A 20,873-nucleotide genomic window follows, 5' to 3' on the forward strand; every position below is an offset into this window, starting at 1 on the left:
ATATAATTTTCTAATTTGATGGTTAATTTACTTGATCTGTTGATGATACCAACTAAAAGTCAAATAAAGTTAAAAATTAATTAATTAAATATATGAAAATATTAATTAAAAAATATAATGTACTTGATATTTGTTGATTCAGGCTTAGAAGTTGTTGATATAATTTGTCCTCTTGCTCTACCAGTACCAGGTGAAACAGATCCAGTACCAGCAAGAATCCAATCGACATCTGGACCAGTTGTTATTTGTAATTTTGGTGATATTTGTAAGCCATAAACAACAAGTCCATCAGCTGATACCATTGGTAATGATTTTCTAGATATTCTTGCTCGTATTGCTGCCATCATATTGTTACCCTCTTTGAGTTTTTTAGCTGCTCTATTACCAGCTTGAAGTGTTTCCTTTTTAAATAATGAAAAAATAAAAAAAACCATTTATCCATTATCAATTGATTGGAAAACGGATAAGAATAAAAAAAAATAAAAAAATAGAGATTTAAATTTAAACTATGTGATCTGGGTCTTTGATGTTACCTCGGGTTCGTAAATCTGTGCAAGTACCGCAAGAGTATCTAGAGCTGCTTGTCTCACCCTTCGCCTTTTGTCACCCACCATCAAAGCCACTTTGTTTGCAACATTCTCTACTTTGAACTCAGTACTGGGAAATGTTACCAACGAGAAGATCAAAAGCTGAAGTGCATTTTCTCTTGTCTAGAATAAAAAAAAGTAAAAAAATATTTATTGAATTATTTTTTTTTTGACTAAATTTAACCCATTGTTTTTTATCAATAAAAAATAAAAAATATTTCTTTGAAAATAAAAAATGATAAAATTGATTTTTTACCTTGGCATTTCGAGCATCAATGCAATGAGGTTGAAGTAATTGTTCAAAAAATAATGTTGGCCTAAGACGCAACATGACAATTCTAGATAATTGAGCAGCATTTGGTCCACCCTGACGAGTCAAACCCCATGCAATTTGTGGTAAACGACGTCTAAGTGCTTCTTCTGTAACTCCGGCAATGACAACCTTCGTGCAGACAATTAAATAGCCTCATTAATCATTCATATTATTTTATACATGAATTTAAATATTCACTTTATTCAACAACCAAATGAAAAAGTGATTTATTACCTTAAAAAATAGTAATAATTATTTTGCATTTAATTTAATTTTAATTACCCTAGCAACAGACATTCCAGCAGCAGCAACTTTACAACTTCTTTCACCACCAAGAACAGCTTGCAGTAGGGATCCAAGTCTTGGCTCAATTGCAATTAATGACGAGGATGTTCTCAATGCCGATGCAATTCTTTCCAATGCTCGAACTCTTGCTCGCCAGTCATCCTGAATGTTATATAATATTATTTATTTTTTCTTTAAATTAAGGCTATATGTTTTTTCGTGGCCTTTTCTATTTGACTATATTAATTACAGAAAAGGTTTATCTGATAAAACAGGGTGGAAGAAAAAAAAATATATATATTGCGATAATGCAAGTTGATTTGCATATTTTGTACGTCAAGAAATAACTATCACGACTTGTCTAACACGCAACACGTGCTTCATTATTATTTTTTTTTCTACTAGTCTTGGTTGACTATTTTTTTTTATTTTAACTATTTAACTATTATACTTTTGATAGATTAGAATTTTTTATTATAATGGTAGCTATTTTATATTTTTAAAAAGGTCATTATCATAATATTATTATTTAAAATTATCAGCTGTAATTTATCTTTAAAATAATTATCAATTTTTTTCAAACATAATGCTTGATGGTAGAATTTTTAATTGACATTTTCAATGTTTCTGTTACTTTTTTACTTCAAGTACAAAGTAATATAATCGTTTGAATGTTGGTAGATTAGTATGCAAGGAGAGATCATTGATCTTTCAAGGTGAGGCTTCTTATTGTCAGTCGAAACCAGTCACTCCACCAAGACTGGTTTGCTGTAGGACCCAAAATAATATTTTTTACCATATAGTGTATACAAATAATATTCATTGGAAAAAAAATATAAACAATGAGTAAAAAAATTCGACGAGTATTCAACTGGACATTGATATTCACATTTTCATTTGTTATTGTTTTTATAATTTTAAAACAAAATCATGAAAAAATTGATGAAGAAAAGGTAAAAATAAAATTATCAATTTTTTATAAATTTAATTTAATTGTGATTTTAATTTAAGGTCAATTGGGAAGCTAGAAATGCAATAAGAATTAACAATATAAAGAGAGTATGTGAAAAATATAATTTAGGAATTTATAAAAATCATAAAGATGATGGAAAAAATATAATTAAATATCCACCAACACCACAGTACAGTGTATTTTATATTGTTAAAAAATATGATTTATCATATTGTCCAATATATAAAGCTGCTAGTACAACTTGGCTTTATAATATTTGTCTTCTCATGAGAATACCCGAGGCCGAATTGTCAAGTGGGCGAGAACAGATATCAACAATTGCCCGGAGAGTTATTCCTGAACTCGATTATCCAGAAGCCGAAGAGGTTTTGTATATATACTTTTATTTCAATAAAAATATAAATAAAAATAAATCAAGTATATATATTTTCTTGTGTCTTTTCAAGTGGACAAACTTTTATATGTTATTTGGTTTTTTTTTTTTATTTCATTCCCTCAGGCAATGCAAGACACGACAAAGCTACTTGTTGTGAGGCATCCATTTGAAAGATTGCTGAGTGCCTATCGAGACAAACTTGAAAATTCCATTGCTGGAAGACAACATGGTACACTACATTTTTATCGTAAATATGGTTCTGCTATTGTCAAAAAATACAGAGGTATGTTTGATAATATTTTATATCTCCAATTATTTGTAATAATATTTTTTGAAAAATTCAATTAGGAAATGATTTTGTCAAGCCAAGAGATGATCAAGTTATTCATCCGATAAATTTACCAAAACCAGCTGGAATTGAACCAACATGGTCGGAATTTGTTGATTATATTATTGACACTGAACTTGAAAGTTATGGGGATGATCATTGGATGCCATATTATTTATTTTGTACACCTTGTTCACTCAATTATTCTCTCGTTGCAAAGGTCAATTTAATCAAGCTTAACATATTTAATATTAATTGTTATAAATAATTATTTGATAATTATTTCAGGTTGAGACACTCTATCAAGATCAATTATTTGCATTTGAAAAATTAGGATTAAGTCAATTGATAAAACCACATTGGAAGCATAAAGTTGGCATATCAAATGCAGCAAGAATTTACTTTAAACAATTAAACATCTCACAAGTTAATCGATTGTATAATAAATACAAACTTGATTTCGAAATGTTTGCTTATTCAGTTGATGAATATTTTCAATTTACTCATGATTATGCTACTGAAGAAAATCCTTTTGAGGTTGATTTTTTTTCAGATGTATATGATAATGAATAAAATAATTGTCAAGTCATTTATATAAATATATATTTAAGTGAGGCCAATGATGGTCACTTAACATTCACAAACTTTGAGGCGTTGGTAAATCGATCGACCCAGTTACTACCACTATGCTTTATATCAAACCAATCTCAAAATAAAAAAAATATAAAAAATAAAACACTGGCTTGAATGAAACATTCAAAATATGTATTTAAAATCGTCGCATGTTTTGTAAGACAAGTTAATTATTTTTCAAATTTATTTTAAATAAATCAAGTCAGGTTATTCAACTTGTCTTATGATTTTTTTTTTATGATAATTATTATGTAAATTTATCGTACAATTAAATCTACAAATTCTTTTATTTTTTGATATTTTAAATTATTTCTTACCTTATTGTGTAGATCATCAAGAACTTCCTGATTAACTAGTCCAAGTTCTTCCCAATTTTCTTCATTTAATTTTGGTCCACTGTCAGAACTGCCATTTCTACTTTCGCCACTGTCATCAACATCATCACTGCTTTTCTTCTCAGCAACAATTGAACTTTTAATTTTAACATCATCATCTAGATTATTTTTATTACTATCATCTTCTTTATTTTCAACAATCACACTGTTGATGATTTTATTATCAGTAGTATTTTGCAATTGTTCAGCATTAGGTTCAACAGAATTGGCTGTTGGTAGCTTTGAATCACTACGAGATGGTGAAACTTCACGACTAGTTGGTTCAACTTTAGCTGGACTTGATAATTCCATGTAAATATAATTTCTTTCTTTTTTTGGAAATGCTTCATAGCTTGCTTTACGTGATAAACTTGATTGTGATCGTTGTTCATTTTTTTTTTTTACCTTTAATTCATTATCAAATGATGTATCAATTGTTTCAATTAAACCTGGTGTTGTATTTGGTCTTTTTTCTAAATTTTCATCATTTTTATTATGTTTATTAAATGCTTTTGTATTATTTTTTAGTTTATCTGTTTGTATTATTATTTGTGGCACTTGTAGATAATTTTTTTTATCAGCTACATCATTAATTGAATGATCATTTAAATAAGCTTCATTTATTTTTTCATCATCTGATTTAATATGCTCATTATGTACCTCAGCAATTGTCGTTGTTATTTCACCAGCTGATTTTAATTTTCTTTTTTTTTTTGATTTATTTAATGTCGCTTTATCTGATATTATTTTAATTGGTTCAATTGATTCATCATCATCATCACCATCATTGTCAGTATCTTGAAAAACTTCAAATGACCAACTACGATCATTTTCGTTGATATTAAAATCTTCATCAGCTTCACCCTTGAAATATAATTCATCTTCCAATGATTTTGATTTTCTTCTATTCATTTGATGACTGCTAAAATATTCATAATCATTTGTTTTAGTTAATATACTTTTTTTTGGACTCAAGCTTGCATCATGAATGTAGTATTTACGTTTGGGTGAGCTAGAAGCTGATCTAGATCTTCTTTGATTATTTTTTGAATGTTTATTCATTTTATTTATCGATGACACTCGTGATTTATGAAGTGGCATTTTAGTTACTGGTGTTATTGGAAGTGGTATTTTTGTCTGATGAATAACATCAGAATCATCACTATCTGGTGTTCTTAATTTAACAATTTCACCACCAAAATGTACTCGTCTTGGTGTTTTTCTTCGTTCAATCCATTCATTTTGTGCTTCAAGTTCTGTTATTTTTAATTTATCATCAAATTTACTCTTTAATTTATCAACAGAAAAATATTCATCACCATCATCATTGTCTTCATCATCATCATCATCATCATTATTTTCTCTTTCATCATCTGAATCACTATTTTTTTCTTCTAAAATTGTCATCATAATTGCCGTTTCAGAATTAAATTTTATTTCTGTTTCTAAAACTACTCTTGATGGTGGAATTTTCGATTCATCATCAACATTATCATCAACATTATCATTATTATTATTTTCATTAATTTCAGCTGAATTAATTTTCTTTTTTTTAGTTTTTTTCTTTTTTTTTTTTTTCTTCAATGATTTATCATTAACATCATAATCTTGACAAATATTTTCAAAATCAATTTTATACTTTGGATCACATTCATTTAGTAAATTTATAAATTCATCATTACCAATTGTATCACGAATTTTAACAAGTGATTTTAAAGCTGATTCTTGATGCGTAACTTGAACTAGATAATTAGCTAAATAATTAATAGCCAGCTTTAATGTTTGCCTTGTTAAATTTGTGGTATTTGATAACGTTGAAAAAAGTAAAGACGGTGTACTCAATATAACACCAGCAGTAATACTTGTTTTAATACTATCCTGAATATCATGATGTTTTAAACTAGCCTCAAGAATCTTTAAACATTAAAACACAAATCATTAGTTAAAAAAATTATTTTAAATTAATTATTTTTAAACTTACATTATTGACAATGTCATCTGGCTTTTGACTGCATACCAAATAAACCCTGAGTGCATCAAGACCACCTTTTCTTACAGCTGGTGCTAAATGACCTAAATTATTAACAAGTTCTGGCACAACTGACACCATCAAATCATCAACAGCATCATTTTTCAATGTCGGTAAAACATCAATTAGCACACGTAATGCATGCTGTCGTACTTCCCATTCAGGATCACGTAATCTTTCTGTTATCTCATCAAATGTCAGCTGTTTATCAACCTCACTGGGAAATTCTTGTGTGCGTACCTAATTAATATTTTAAAAATTGATTTTCATTTCATTATAACATTGAACTACTTTTTTCTTTTATTTTTTAAATTTATAATTCAAAAACAATTATTAACAAAGTTCATGTTGAAGGTAAAATTAAAAAAAAAAAAAAGTAATTAATATTGAAATAAATAAAGCAACTTTAAGACCTTGGATAATTTAATTTTTCTATTTTATAAATAATTAATTAAAATTGAGTATTTAAAATATATACCACGTGTTCCCAAAGAGGTGTAAGTTGAATTGGTGTTTTTTGATGAAATTGTGAAAGTGTCATTGTTCCTTTGTTCCGTTGTTGATTTGGTGACACTGTCAATTGTTCATTATGAGCAATAAAATTTGGCATTTGAATTTTTGAATATGGCATAGCATGGGGCTGTATTGGCCCCAATTGAATGGATCCTGTCATCGGGGACACGTGTTGATGACAACGTTCAACACACCCGGACATAACTCGATCCAGATCATCTCAAAAATAATAATCCATCAGGTGTTGGATTGATCAATTATTCAATACACATGTCCACAAGTAATCACTCCTTTTTGTTTTTGTATATCGTCATACATATTTAATGAAAAAAAAAAAAAAAAATTTATCATTAAAACAATAAAGTAAATAATTAATGTAATTGTATTATTGTTTCAAGACTACAACATGGTATTGACCTAAAATTAATTTACAAATTGACAGTACAAAATGTCTATAAGACATATTTTTATTATTTTTTATTTTACGTATTCTTTATTATCGAACGTTTCAAGTTTATAAGTATATAGTTGGTTAAGGTCTGTCGATTTGTAACAATAAACTTACTTATTTTTTGTCAGTTCAAGGTGTTTATTTTATAAACAATATTTATTTATTTATTTTACAAAGATTTTAGCTTGAAATATATTTTTTTTTTCTTCACAAACTGACGGGGTAAAATACTTGTGAGAATTATCGCACAATCTTGCGTCACGATTATACCAAAGGAAAAATAGAAAAAAAAAAAAAGTGGTACACACGGAAGGCAGGTTTTTTATTGGATCGAAAATCACAATATTTTTTTATTTTTGCTACCCGGAAATAATAGCCTCGCGAAATTTAAAAAAGATTATTTTAATTTCAATTTAAATATTCAATTTTTTATTTTTGTTTCGATTTCGATTTTTTTTTTTTCTATAGACGTAATAATATTATTTATGTTAAATAGTAATTTAAAAAAAAAAAACACCATACATACTTTTTAATTTTTCTTTATGAGTTTATTAAATTTAATTTATTTAAAATTGTTGAATAATTAAAAAAATATTTACAATTGTACTAGCGAGAACGAGTGGCATGTGACTACTGTTGGTTTTACAAAATATTTTACTCAGTTTTACTTATTGTACACTATAATCTCGCGGTTAAGTTGTTGGTGCGCATGAATATCGACTAAAAACGATCCCCCAGCTCACCAGCTACAGTGTGAGCTTAACAACAAACTTTGTCTAATAAATTTTTTCAATTTTACATGTATATTTTCAAAGGAATCATCACATCATTTTCCATCGTCAATTTTACTCTCAACAATAACACTATTTCAACTCTTAATTCTACACAATTTCTATCGAAAAAAAATCAATCAATAATTTCGATTAATTAAAGAGCTTTTATCATTACTATTAACTTGATTATTATTTTTTTTTTTTCGAATGTAGAACAATTATAAAATGATTGAGATTTATACAAAAAAAAAGTTGATATCATGTCCTCGATAATACATGTGTTGAACTAGAGCTGTTGATCTTGAGAAATTATTTGAGGACATGTCAATTTAAATTGGAACATCTAGGTGCAGTTAATAACAATTATTTTAAATATGGATTTTTAAAAATTCCACGCGATTAAAAAACAAACTTAAATATTTTGTTAATAAGAAGCTTTTCTTTCAACAAAACATCAATCAAGTTTTTATAAACAATTTATTATTCAAGACAATTAATATAAATATACAATTTTCATTTATTTCTTTAATAATTTTTGATAAATATTATAAAAGTTGCATAACAAAGAGTTCATAATAAATTAATTTTTTCTTCTATTCAATATCTTTGAATATATTATTGCGATGATTATCAAAATTTTAGAAATAAAATTAATTTGAATGTACATTAATAAGAAAAATAAGTAGGTCAAATTGTCCCTAAGAAGTTTATTTGTTGGACACAATAACTTGCCAACTCACGCAAACACATATATTTTCTTTAATATATTTAATTAATTTTTTATCGATAACAAGATTAATTTAATTTAAGGGACTTTATTTACACTAGTTAAAGTTATTATTCACTCAACACCTGATAAAATTATTTCTACAAAGAAAAAAAGCAGTTGTATTTCGATTGTTATTAAAATTATTTAAACTAAAATCTATCAATAATAATAAGCGTGTTGTTGATTAAATAAATAAATAATATAAATAATTTTCGAATTAAAAATAATGAGTTATTTTATTAATCACATATTTCGATGTTTAATTGTATTATTGATTTTAAAATTTCGATTGAATATTAGGAAGACATTCAGCTAGGTGAATGTTCAAATTTTATACAGTTTGAATTTTTGGTTCTAGTAGACGTATGTAGTCTTCCTTGTTGTTACTTCGTAAATCAATATTTGTTGTTGTATTTTGAACTGGATTTTTGGCATAAAGTATGACAGCATAACTGACCATTGTTATTGCCAAAACAGTATTAAGATAAATTGGAATATCAAATATAAACCAACATAAAATTGCTGTAAATACAAGCTCCAAGGCACTTGCAAATGTTTTTAATATTGAATTTAAATTTTTCAAAAAAAAACTTGTTATAATACCAATTGCTGCATTGTTTATAATAATTATTAAAACTTTTGGCTCATGTAGAATACTTGGTCCAAAATTTTCAAATGCATCCAGAGGATTTCCTTGTAATATCAACACAATAATATTACAAATAATACTGTCAATATACATGAATACATTTTGTAAAAAAATATTTATATTTGCACCTTGACCTTTTAATAAATACTCATTGTAAACACCAGCTAAACATGAACAAATTGTCTGTTGATTCAAAAAAAAAAATTACATATTAATCATTTGTACTAATTCAATTATAAAAATGAAATTGTTTAATTAAAAATTTTACCTGTACAAATATAAAAAATGCATTTATATTTAAATGAAAATTTTCAATAAATTTATTTTCACCTAGATTGAGATTCACATGTTTCATCATGCAACCAAGTGTCAATATTATCAACGAAATCCATTGTTTCGATGACAGCTTTTTATGAAAAACAACCTGTAATTAATTTATATAAAAATTAAATTTGTTATTAATTTAATTGCTAGCTTTATAATTAATTTACCTGAAATATTATTCCAGTTATAACAACACGAAATTGTAGTAAAAGATAATAAGTTGTTGGATCAAAAGCAGCAAGATTAACAAATGCTAAATTATTGTATAAACAATATAAAAATGATGGTACCATGTATAAAAAAAATACTCGTTTGTGTTTAACAATGTCAACTAGTAAAACTGATATTTTATTGCTGAAAAAAAGTAATAGATAAATAAATAAATAAATAGCCAATTTTTATTATAAATTAAACTTACTCCCAGCAAAATAATATTGTTGATACAATTAATTTGACAACTTCAGTCAACAGAACAACAGTGACTATGTTGTATTTGTAATCACCTTTGCTTTGTGACCATGTAACAATGATTCCTGTAAATAACAACAATAAATAGCCATTTGTTTATATATTTAATTGTTTGCAAATTAATTTACCTTGATTGATAAAAAGTGCCATGTAGGAAAAAAATATAAAAGCACTCCATCTTCCAGGGAAAAGTTCTCCCCAATTGACATTTGCCATTTTACAAATGCCATTCAATAATAAACAATTAAATATTTATTTCAATTGTTTATTTATTATTTAATAATAATATACACTTGTTAAAAAACACACATGTACATTAACATCAACATATAAAATGTGTGTCGATGGCTATTCAGGTTATGCAAAATGAAAATTATATTTTTTGTCTTGAAGTTTTAATTATTTTATTATCACAATTAATAATCAATATTTAATTATTATTATTTTTTAATTTATTTATAAATATAATCAAGTGCAACGTTGCACAATGCTTTTTATTTTTATTCCAATTTCCAATTCTGCAATATGAGAATAAAAATGTAACACAATCGTTGGCAAGTTATTTATCGCGCATGCCAATTGCAATTAAAATAAAAAATATATATTTTTAAAAAATATAATAAATTACACTGGGAATATTGTCGAATATTAAAATAGCTTTTATTTTAATTAATACTTTGTTCTGGTAATTCAATTGCTAATACATGACGACGTTTTTCTCTGATAACACACCATTTTAATGATAAAAACATTTTTATTGATAATAAAACTCACCAGGAAATGATAAAAAAACACTCATTTTTTAATTTTAACTTATTGACATTATTATTGTATGTTTTATTAGAGTATTTGTTGTCATTTTTTTGACAATAAAAACGTCATTTTTTTTTATTCTTTTAATAAATAAATAAATAAACAAATAAATAAATAGTCAACATAACCTTAATTTATGTTATCATCTCTTGATAAAACAGTTTAATTTGTTAATGATGATGATTTTCAAAAAAAATTATTTGAACTCTTTTATTATGTGTACCCGGTCAAAGAGTACCGCAACAGTTTTCATTACGTAAATTTTTTAATTAATAGGGATTTAAGGAATGAAAACTGTCGTGGCACTCTTTGACGGTTTCTCCACAAATTAAAAATACACTCTGAAAAATTACCTTGATTTATAATGTAATAATAATAACTTCATTTTTAATAACTTTGAGATATTTGCTTTACGTTCAAAAAAGGTATATATATAATAAGGAATTTTTTTTATAATTTTATAATTAAATTATTGCTTTATAAGAATATTGTTTTAAATTTAAATTTATTAATCATTTTTACAGATTATAATGCTCAAAGCGATATATAAATCTTTATTTTATTTATAAATAAATTTAATATATTTTACAATGTTTCATTTTTTACTCCGGAGGAAATATTTCTCCGACTTTTACTCCGAAAAAAAATGGAGTAAAAATGTCTCCGCCATCGGTCTTATTTCTACGAAAGAATCGAAAAATTTCGAAGAAAAATCAAAGCAATATTTCCACCATGATAATTGATAAAAACGAAAAAACAAAAAAGTCATTGACATACTTATTTAATATTAAAACATGATTTTAAATATATATTTATTACAATATAATTTGCTAATTATTAAAAATAGTTTCAACCCGTTTATTCGATCAAAAAAAAAAAAGAAAAAAAAAACAAATATAATTTACTTGGAAGCACACAACCTTGACAATTCATAATTATTAAATATTGCAATGAAAAAAAAAAAAATAAATATGCTTTAGACAAGCTAGGTCAAAATTGAAATTAATAATAAATAAATGTTAAACAATTTGTCGTATAAATATTCAAGGAATGCTGTTGCACTTTTTTTTTTTTTTTTTTTCAAATCATTTTTCATGACTACATACATATTTCGTTTAATGGCACTTTTGATTAGAAATATTGGACGTAATAATACTTAATAAATGTATTTAAAAAAATAAAATATCGACAGATAGTAAGTACCGCGTGAAGAAACAACAAAAAATAAAGAAAGAAATTAACTGTGTGTGTGTGTTACAATTAGATATAAAGAAATAAAATTTAAATATATTATATTAACATACTGACATTAATCGGAATTGTGTAATTGTTCAAGAATTTGTTGAGATATTAATTTAGTTGCTTCACTAGCATTTGGTATGAGAAATCTGTCCATGTCAGATATAACAAGTGTTTCATTGTGTTGTGTTGTACCATATTTAAATGTTATTAAATCTGGATGACGTTTTCTTGATGTTATTTTAACAATACTTGATAATGGACGTTTAACAATAACATGAGCAGCACCTTTACGACCTGGTATGTCACGTAATACAATAAGCTGAGTGTCAGTGACGAGTAATCGACTTGAAAAATAAACAAGGAAATAATTATGAATATATATTATTCAACAACATATGATGAAGAAAAAAAATAAATAATTACCTTTCATAAACGTAACCATTGGCTTTGACCTCTTGACAATCAAAAGAATGTAATAATTTTGGATCTTTAAGCCACTGTTGAATTGACACAACTTCAACTGGTTCTTCATTTTCAGGTGCATCAACACCAACATCAGCATCATGATCATCATCAATACTAAATACTGGTGCAGCATGATAACGTGTTCTTTTTGTATCATTATTAATTTTTTTACTATTATCATTTGATGTAATACTTGCACTTGGATTAACAATATAATCAATTAATTTACCCTTGACTTCTTGACTTTTTAATTTCATTGCAAGACCAATTTTACCAAATAAATCTGTATTATTGCTGTTGTTGTTATTTTTAGATTTACCTGGACTTGATTCATTTGAATTATCTTGTGATAAATTTTCATTACATACTAAACAATGTTGTGAATTATGATCAATAAAATTAGTAACAAGTTCATCACCAAAATATTCATGAATTGCTTGATAACCATTTGATACCATGCTAACGTATTGTGTTTGTTTTTGAAGAAATGAAGCAACAACCATGTGTGTATATTGATCCTCTTCTTGTCTTCCACTTCCTAAAAAACATAAATGTTCACCACCAGCATTTGATCCAACAGCAAGTGCTTGTCTTTGTGCTTGTAGTAAAGCTTGTACAGCTGTTGAAAATGCTGCTGGTTCTTGAAGCATTAAATTACAATCAAGATGAAATGCTGTTGGTAAATGACCAGCATTATATTGTTCAGCTGGACGACAATCAACAAGAAAAAATTTAACAGATTCAATTGGTGGATTTGTTGTTGATGATGGTAATTCAATTGAATTTTCAATTAATTCTTGTGCTGATACTGGTAAACATAATGCATGTGATATAAATTTTTCATCACCACCTTCACCAAACATTATTGTATATAAATCTTGTTTAAATGATGACGGTGTTTTCATTGAATAATATTGTGCAAGTGAACAAAAATCAGTAACATCATCAGCTTCAAGTGCAACTGGCATTGCAGCAAGTGTATCAACAATTATTTTTTTATCCTCATTTTTCATTGATAATATTTGTTCTCTAGCATTAATCACCATGATCAATGATAAAAACATCATAAAAAATGGATCAGCTTGCATAAAATAAAGATCCCACATTGTAAATACAGCTGGCAATGAACATACACCAGCAAATAATGTATTTACCCATCCTTTTGTATATTGATCTGGTGATACACGTTTTGTGTCTAAAAATGAACATAATTCTGGCTCATGATATAGTAAAAGAAGCCTCAAAACAGAACTACTTATTTCACCCCGCGGAATATAAACATCTCTAATTGCTTCAAATAAATTGTATGTTGATGAACGTGGAAGTTTCAAGGCAACCAATGGTCCAAGAAGTTCCAACCAACCATTACCACGTTCATATATTTTACCTCTATTTTTACAATAAAATGTTATTATTGATTCTAGATCAGATACAACTGATACTTTATCTTCATCTTCATTTCCTAATTTACCTTTAAAAATAAATAAACCAATCAGTCAATTGATTATTTTTTAAATAGTAATTTATAATAACATACCAACAAGTAATTGACAATCTTCTCTTATGATATTTTGTTCAGGTAAATCAAATACTTCATTAAAATGTATCAATTGATTACCACGATCAGTAACATCAAGACATGCCTGCCAAACATCTGGTCTAAGATTTAATGGAACTGGTTGTCCTTTGCATATTGCATAAATATCTGATGCTGATGGTGCCTCTGTGTCTAAAAGTGCTGCTTCCAATTCCAACACCCTTAAAATAAACAAAACAATCATTTAAACAATCATGCTAATCAAATAGTAACAATTTAAAATGATAAATATATTTTATCTTATCATTTTGATAAGCAATCATTGACATTAATTTTACATTTTGCAAAGAAATACTAAAATCGTTATCTCAATTTTTCAACAACAACACTTGTGAGTTAATTAAATATTAATGATATTTTTAAACGTCATTATACTGATGTTGTACAATTAATTGTTTATGCACAATTTGATTGACAAATAACAAATATACTATTGCCTAAATAAACAAATGTATTTGACCGTGAATCGAAATATATAGCTATATTATTTATTGACAAAGGTGGTACGTCATTAGCCACTTAGTTGCTCAACAAATAATTTTAAAAAATATGATATAATTAAGTTGTTATCAATGTGTCAACAACAATTAAATAATTGCAGTTGTTATTTTGTACTCACCAGGTGTTTTCTTTGTCATCTAGAGCCATTTTTTACTTAAATTATTAATTTTGGTTTAATCACAATATGTTAACAATATGTTAACACTGAATTTACTTTTAAAAACAACACTAACACACTATTTTGTTAAATTAATAATTTTATATATTGACGTGAGTCACAGGAACAGTCTTTACGTTATTTTTTCATAGTTTTTTATGATAGACTGATGATGTCGTCGAGCACACACACTTGCAAAAGGTCACGTTGGCTTTCAGAGAAAAATAAAAAAAAATAAAACACACGTAAATGGTAAGAACAGGTGTTGTTATTATCAACATTATCGTCTTCGCCATCTTGATTCTTGTTACTCAACAACAACAACATTTTGCGCATAGTTGTTTTTGTTTTTGTTATGAACAAGAGAGAGTGGGAGAGTGGAGGAAAAAAAAAGAGAGGAACTTGGCGTTGAATGATGACACAAATTTTTTTTTGCACTTTGTCATATAAATATTGAATTACAAAAAAAAACAATCCGGTTTTTTATTAATTGGCATCTGATAGTTGGCATCTGATGACTGGAATAAAGTACAAGTACTTTTTATAAATAAATTTGATTAAATTAATTGTTCAATTATTTTCATTGAAGAATATAAATTGTGTGAAGATAAACATTAATTTTTATATTTTATAAAGAGGGTAGTTTTTGTGGTGGTGTATTGTCTTCTTGACGTCACATCGATTTATCAACAACACAATGTGTACATCCATGACAAATCAGGTAATCATGTGTTATCACTTAACTTATTATTATTTTATTCTTTTTATTTAGATTGTTTCTTTTAAAATTATGATATAATATTAGAGAGAGAGTTGATATCTGCTGTTGGACTTTGATGTCTAGACTTTATTATTTTTTTATAATAATTTTATTCATCAGGTAAAAAACTTTGACGACGAGACAATGTGGGAAGCATCGAAAAAGTTGATATACAGTTTAATTCGTTGTATAATTGTCCAGCTACATTACTGGTTTGATTGTTCAATTGATTTTATATTTGGACTTTATTATCATGGTAAAGAAAAAAAAGTACCACCTGGCAAAAATCCAATTCTTCTGGACAGTGCTGTTACGTTGGCTGAAAAAATACGGTAATTAATTTATGAATAATTTTATTTAGAAAAAGAAATTTAGAAATTAAAAATAAACAGGTCAATATGAAGATTTAAATAATTCGATGTAAAAATAATATTATATAATGCAGAGAAAACCAATATCTCTGGTGATATAATCATAATGATTTACTAAGAATTTTATTGATTTATTTAATTATTTATTTGTAGAAATAAAAAGGTATCTTGTCAAGCAGTTGTAACAGCATTTATTGACAGATGCAAAGAAGTCAATGGTTTGACAAATATAATTGTTGATGAAAGATATGATGATGCTATTCAAGAAGCCAAAAAAGTTGACGAGTTACTTGCATGTGATATTGATATTGATATACTCAAAATAACAAAGCCATTTTTAGGTGTTCCATTTACAACAAAAGAGAGTAATGCAGCAAAAGGTTTGTTGTTGATTTAAAAAATTAATTAGAATTTTGTTTTAAATATTATTGTTGTTGTCTTAAGGTTTACTACACTCAATTGGAATGATGAAAAGACGTGGTTATCGAGCAACAGAAGATGCAACTGTTATTGCAAGTGTCAAGGAATCTGGTGCCATATTAATTGCCAAGACAAATATACCAGAAATGAATTTATGGGTTGAGTCAAGAAATCTTGTTTATGGACAAACAAATAATCCATACAATACAACAAGAGGCGTTGGTGGATCAAGTGGTGGTGATGCTGCAATAACAGCATGTTGTGGTGCACCATTTGCTGTTGGAAGTGATATTGGTGGATCAATTCGTATGCCAGCATTTTTCAATGGAGTTTTTGGATTAAAACCAAGTCAAAATGCAACACCCTTGAAAGGAATTGGATTACGACAAGATGAAAGCTCATCAAGTATGGCAGAAGCTGGACCAATTTGTAAACGTTCTGAGGATCTTTTGCCATTGTTGAAAATAATGACTCATGATGATAAATTAAGAGAAGCACTGGATACACCAGTTGAAATTGAAAAGATAAAAATTTTATATCAAGAAGGCTCTGGTGATCTTCGAGCAAGTAAAATAAGTCCAGACATGAGAGCAGCCCTCAGTAAAGCTGTTAAACACTTGAAAGATGTTACTGGATCTGCTGAAAAAATTAAATTACCAGGATCAGAATATAGTTTTAAATTGTGGAAATATTGGATGACACAGGAGGGAGCTGATTTTAAATCTGATATTACAAATAGAACTTCAAGAACAAGTGCAAGCGAAGAAATTGTTAAATTATTAACAAATAAATCTGAAATAACATTGGCAGCTATTCTCAAGCTTGTTGATGAAGATTATTTTCCCAAAGAAAATCCAGAATGGGCTGAAGCTGTTACTGCTGAGATGAAAAAGTTTTTGCTTAAAAAACTTGGTGACAATGGAGTTTTAATTTATCCCTCATCACCATTCACTGCAAGCTATCATTGTTCATACTTTTTACGACCTTTTAATTTTGGCTACTGGTGTCTTTTTAATGCTCTCAGATTACCAGTTTGTCAAGTACCACTTGGTCTTGACAGCGAAGGTCTGCCAGTTGGTGTTCAGGTAAAAATATAAATTAAAATTAATAAAACACGACAAATTCTTTATTAAAAAATTATGTATTTTATTCTTCAGGTTGTTGCTGCACCTCATAAAGATTATCTTTGTGTTGCAGTTGCTAAAGAACTGGAAAAAACATTTGGTGGATGGGTACCACCATCATAAAAATTTAAATAACATCGTTAACTAAAAAATATATAATAAAAATAAAAATATAAAAAGTATATGACCACAAATAGCAACAATAAATAACAATTAAGTATTGTATGTAATTTATAAATGTCGAGTTACTAAAGGTTTTTTAATATTTGGCACAAATATCGTTGTCGAAAAAAAAAAAGAAATAATATTAATATTTAGCTTTCTTATTGCATATTTTTTTTCTATTTAAAAATATTGTAGAATTTTTTTTCAGTCTTTCACGTAATAATACTTTGAGTGTACTTTAATAATTTTTATTATTATTAATTTTTTTATTAACTTAATGGTAAGTTTAACTTAAAAAAAAAATATATAAATGTATTGATGATTTTTATAATCAAGTTTTTTAGTGTTAAAAATAATTTTTGAGTTTATTTAATTTTCATATAAATTTTTATTTCATTCAATGATATTCTTTGTTATAATACAGCCATAAATACATAAATTTGAATATAAATTAATTGAACTGCGTATTTTTATTTGACCTTAACTAAATCCCCTCTAAGATTCGAGCTAAAATATTAACAAATATTCTTGCATTTCATCGTTTGAATGATCAAAGTCGAGTGATTTAATTAAGTGTTAATTCATTTGCAGACACATTGTCACATAAATACATATTATAATTAACTATTAAACAATTATCAACATTGCTGTGAGTAGTTTTTATATTGCAAGAAGAAAAGTGACATGAAATAATTTTTATTTTGATAACAAAAAAGTTAATATCAATAATAAATTAGTCAAAAAATGATGAGTAAAATAAAGAAAATATTACGGTGTTTCATTGTTCAATTGCATTGTTTGTTTGACTGTTTTATTGACTTTATATTTGGAATTTATTACGATGGAAAAGAAGTTAAAATTCCACCTGTTAGTAATCCAATTGTCTTGGAAAGTGCAGTTGAATTGGCTGAAAAAATAAGGTAAAATAAGAAAAAGCTAAATAAAGGTATTTAAATTATTAACAATTGATTGTTTTTTAGGAATAAAAAATTATCTTGTGTCACGGTTGTTAGTGCATTTATTGAAAGATGCAAAGAAGTCAATAAAATAACAAATAGTATTGTTGAAGAGCGTTATGATGATGCAATTGAAGAAGCAAAAAAATATGATAATCTTATTGCATCTGGTGTTGACATGAATTTATTAAAAACAACAAAACCATTTTTGGGAATTCCATTTACAACAAAAGAAAGCAATGAAGCCAAAGGTATGTATTTATTTTTCATTTAAATAAATTTTTAATTTAATTATTGATGAATTTGCAGGAATGTTACATTCATTGGGAATGTTGTCGAGAAAAAATTACAGATCAACAGAAGATGCAACTGTAATTGCAAGTGTCAAAGAATCTGGTGCCATATTAATTGGCAAGACAAACATGCCAGAATTAAATTTATGGGTTGAGTCAAGAAATCTTGTTTATGGACAAACAAATAATCCATACAATACAACAAGAAGTGTTGGTGGATCAAGTGGTGGTGATGCTGCAATAACAGCATCTTGTGGTGTTCCATTTTCTTTGGGAACTGATCTTGGTGGATCAATTCGTATGCCAGCATTTTACAATGGAGTATTTGGATTAAAACCAAGTGAAAGTTAGAAAATTTTGTTGTTAATTTGATGTTAATATTGCGAGGAAACATAATGGTTTTTATTATTTGTAGAAGCAACAGCGTTAAAGGGAGTTTTAATGAGAAGTAAAGATTTTTCAAGCACCATGGCAGAAGCTGGACCAATTTGTAAGCATGCTGATGATTTATTGCCTCTGTTAAAAGTCATGATATGTGATGATACATTGAGAGATAAATTAGATACACCAGTTGATGTGACAAAACTTAAAATTTATTATCAAAAAAATTCTGGTGAATTGCGAACGAGTAAAATTAATTTAGAGTTGAGAAAAACATTGTATAAAGTTGTTAAGCATTTAAAAAAAATAACAGGCTCAGCTGAAAAAGTAAATAAATAATTAACTAATATTATCAAATAGAATTTTTGTACATAATGATAATTAAATTGATTGGAATTTTTGTAGATTAAATTACCAGGTTCAGAGTACAGCTACAGTTTGTGGAGATACTGGATGAGCCAAGAGGGTGATGATTTCAAATTAAATATTACAAATAAAAAATCAACAACAAGTGCAACATCAGAGTTGATAAAATTATTAACAAATAGATCAGAAATTACTCTTGCAGCTTTGATGAATATTGTTGATGAAGATTATTTTCCAAAAGAAGATGCCAAATGGGCTGAAGCTGTTACTGATGAGATGAAAAAGTTTTTGCTTAAAAAACTTGGTGATAATGGAGTTTTAATTTATCCTTCATCACCTCATCCAGCTAGTTATCATTACTCGTATTTTTTGAGACCTTATAATTTTAGTTACTGGTGTCTTTTCAATGCTCTCAGATTACCAGTTTGTCAAGTACCACTTGGTCTCGACAGCGAAGGTCTGCCAGTTGGTGTTCAGGTAAAAATATAAATTAAAATTAATAAAACACGACAAATTCTTTATTAAAAAATTATGTATTTTATTCTTCAGGTTGTTGCTGCACCTCATAAAGATTATCTTTGTGCTGCAGTTGCTAAAGAACTGGAAAAAACATTTGGTGGATGGGTACCACCATCATAAATTTATTTAAAATTATTCAAGAAAATTTGTGTATTGATTTTATAAAAATAAAAATCCAATAATAAATTAATTTTCTTTTGATTCTTTTTAATTAATTAATGCAGATACGAATATCAACAACACATTTCAATACAATTGTTTTTCTTTTTGTTGGAAAATAATAATGATTTCAATATTTGACCGGAAGAGTGTCATTTACTATTAACATTTATCATTCACTTACACTTGTCAAGCAAATTTAGGTACATGTGTTTGTATATAAAGAGTGACAACGAAAAAAACAGTTATCATTTTATCAAGTTGTTCTGTACGTTTTATGCTGAACAATTTATTTCGATTACTACAATGAGAGGAATTTTTTTGATAGTATTTTTAGTGATAATGTTTATAACTAATATTTGTCAAGTTGAATCAATTCCATTTTCATCATGCAGCAAATACGGTGAAATGGTTTGCAATAATATATATATTTTCTGTAATAATTACTATCAATTGGACTATTAATTATTTCTATTTACAGTGTCGAGGTTTTCGAGGAACTATTCCTTGCTGTAAACATCTCAAATGCGGTCGTGGTAACACTTGCACAATACCAAGACATATGCAGCATTAAAATTTTTTAAATAAATATTTCATTGAGTCAACATTTCAAGTAATTACAAATTCAATTAAATAAATTTAAATAAAAAAAAAAAAATACTTGTAATTTGTTTTAAACGAAATTTAATAAATTGTAAAATAAAAAAATGAATTTAATTTGTAAAAAATAAATTCAGAT

At 26.8% G+C, this 20,873-nt stretch overlaps 6 protein-coding genes across 6 annotated transcripts; 3 read left to right on the forward strand and 3 right to left on the reverse strand.

Annotated features, from left to right (window-relative positions):
* Positions 1-27: 27 nt before the first annotated feature.
* Positions 28-6,698, reverse strand: LOC122853493 (protein PFC0760c-like). The gene is made up of 8 exons (XM_044153993.1): positions 6,377-6,698; positions 5,851-6,138; positions 3,813-5,783; positions 1,183-1,347; positions 844-1,029; positions 534-710; positions 124-401; positions 28-52 (listed from the first exon to the last, which is right to left on the reverse strand). The coding sequence occupies exons 1-8, from the start codon at positions 6,611-6,613 to the stop codon at positions 28-30; spliced, it is 3,327 nt and encodes a 1,108-aa protein (XP_044009928.1). The 5' UTR covers positions 6,614-6,698.
* Positions 1,917-3,696, forward strand: LOC122851215 (carbohydrate sulfotransferase 11-like). The gene is made up of 5 exons (XM_044150303.1): positions 1,917-2,138; positions 2,197-2,523; positions 2,658-2,817; positions 2,883-3,082; positions 3,151-3,696. The coding sequence occupies exons 1-5, from the start codon at positions 2,028-2,030 to the stop codon at positions 3,433-3,435; spliced, it is 1,083 nt and encodes a 360-aa protein (XP_044006238.1). The 5' UTR covers positions 1,917-2,027; the 3' UTR covers positions 3,436-3,696.
* Positions 6,605-10,773, reverse strand: LOC122851216 (UDP-galactose transporter senju). The gene is made up of 6 exons (XM_044150304.1): positions 9,974-10,773; positions 9,796-9,910; positions 9,545-9,731; positions 9,322-9,477; positions 7,389-9,236; positions 6,605-6,701 (listed from the first exon to the last, which is right to left on the reverse strand). The coding sequence occupies exons 1-5, from the start codon at positions 10,059-10,061 to the stop codon at positions 8,736-8,738; spliced, it is 1,047 nt and encodes a 348-aa protein (XP_044006239.1). The 5' UTR covers positions 10,062-10,773; the 3' UTR covers positions 6,605-6,701; positions 7,389-8,735.
* A 371-nt stretch (positions 10,774-11,144) lies between these two features.
* On the reverse strand, positions 11,145-14,812 carry LOC122851219 (TBC1 domain family member 23). The gene is made up of 4 exons (XM_044150306.1): positions 14,582-14,812; positions 13,903-14,123; positions 12,324-13,836; positions 11,145-12,244 (listed from the first exon to the last, which is right to left on the reverse strand). Exons 1-4 carry the CDS (start codon positions 14,608-14,610, stop codon positions 11,968-11,970), a joined length of 2,040 nt encoding a protein of 679 aa, XP_044006241.1. The 5' UTR covers positions 14,611-14,812; the 3' UTR covers positions 11,145-11,967.
* A 113-nt stretch (positions 14,813-14,925) lies between these two features.
* LOC122851220 (fatty-acid amide hydrolase 2-like) lies at positions 14,926-17,920 on the forward strand. The gene is made up of 5 exons (XM_044150307.1): positions 14,926-15,341; positions 15,501-15,712; positions 15,905-16,131; positions 16,196-17,256; positions 17,329-17,920. The coding sequence occupies exons 1-5, from the start codon at positions 15,318-15,320 to the stop codon at positions 17,416-17,418; spliced, it is 1,614 nt and encodes a 537-aa protein (XP_044006242.1). The 5' UTR covers positions 14,926-15,317; the 3' UTR covers positions 17,419-17,920.
* Positions 17,921-17,990: 70 nt separating this feature from the next.
* LOC122851221 (fatty-acid amide hydrolase 2) lies at positions 17,991-20,166 on the forward strand. Its single transcript, XM_044150309.1, has 6 exons — positions 17,991-18,380; positions 18,441-18,667; positions 18,726-19,055; positions 19,125-19,417; positions 19,496-19,933; positions 20,006-20,166. The coding sequence occupies exons 1-6, from the start codon at positions 18,205-18,207 to the stop codon at positions 20,093-20,095; spliced, it is 1,554 nt and encodes a 517-aa protein (XP_044006244.1). The 5' UTR covers positions 17,991-18,204; the 3' UTR covers positions 20,096-20,166.
* Positions 20,167-20,873: the final 707 nt, after the last annotated feature.

The sequence above is a fragment of the Aphidius gifuensis genome, linkage group LG3 (assembly GCF_014905175.1).
Source record: "Aphidius gifuensis isolate YNYX2018 linkage group LG3, ASM1490517v1, whole genome shotgun sequence".
NCBI lineage: Eukaryota > Metazoa > Arthropoda > Insecta > Hymenoptera > Braconidae > Aphidius > Aphidius gifuensis.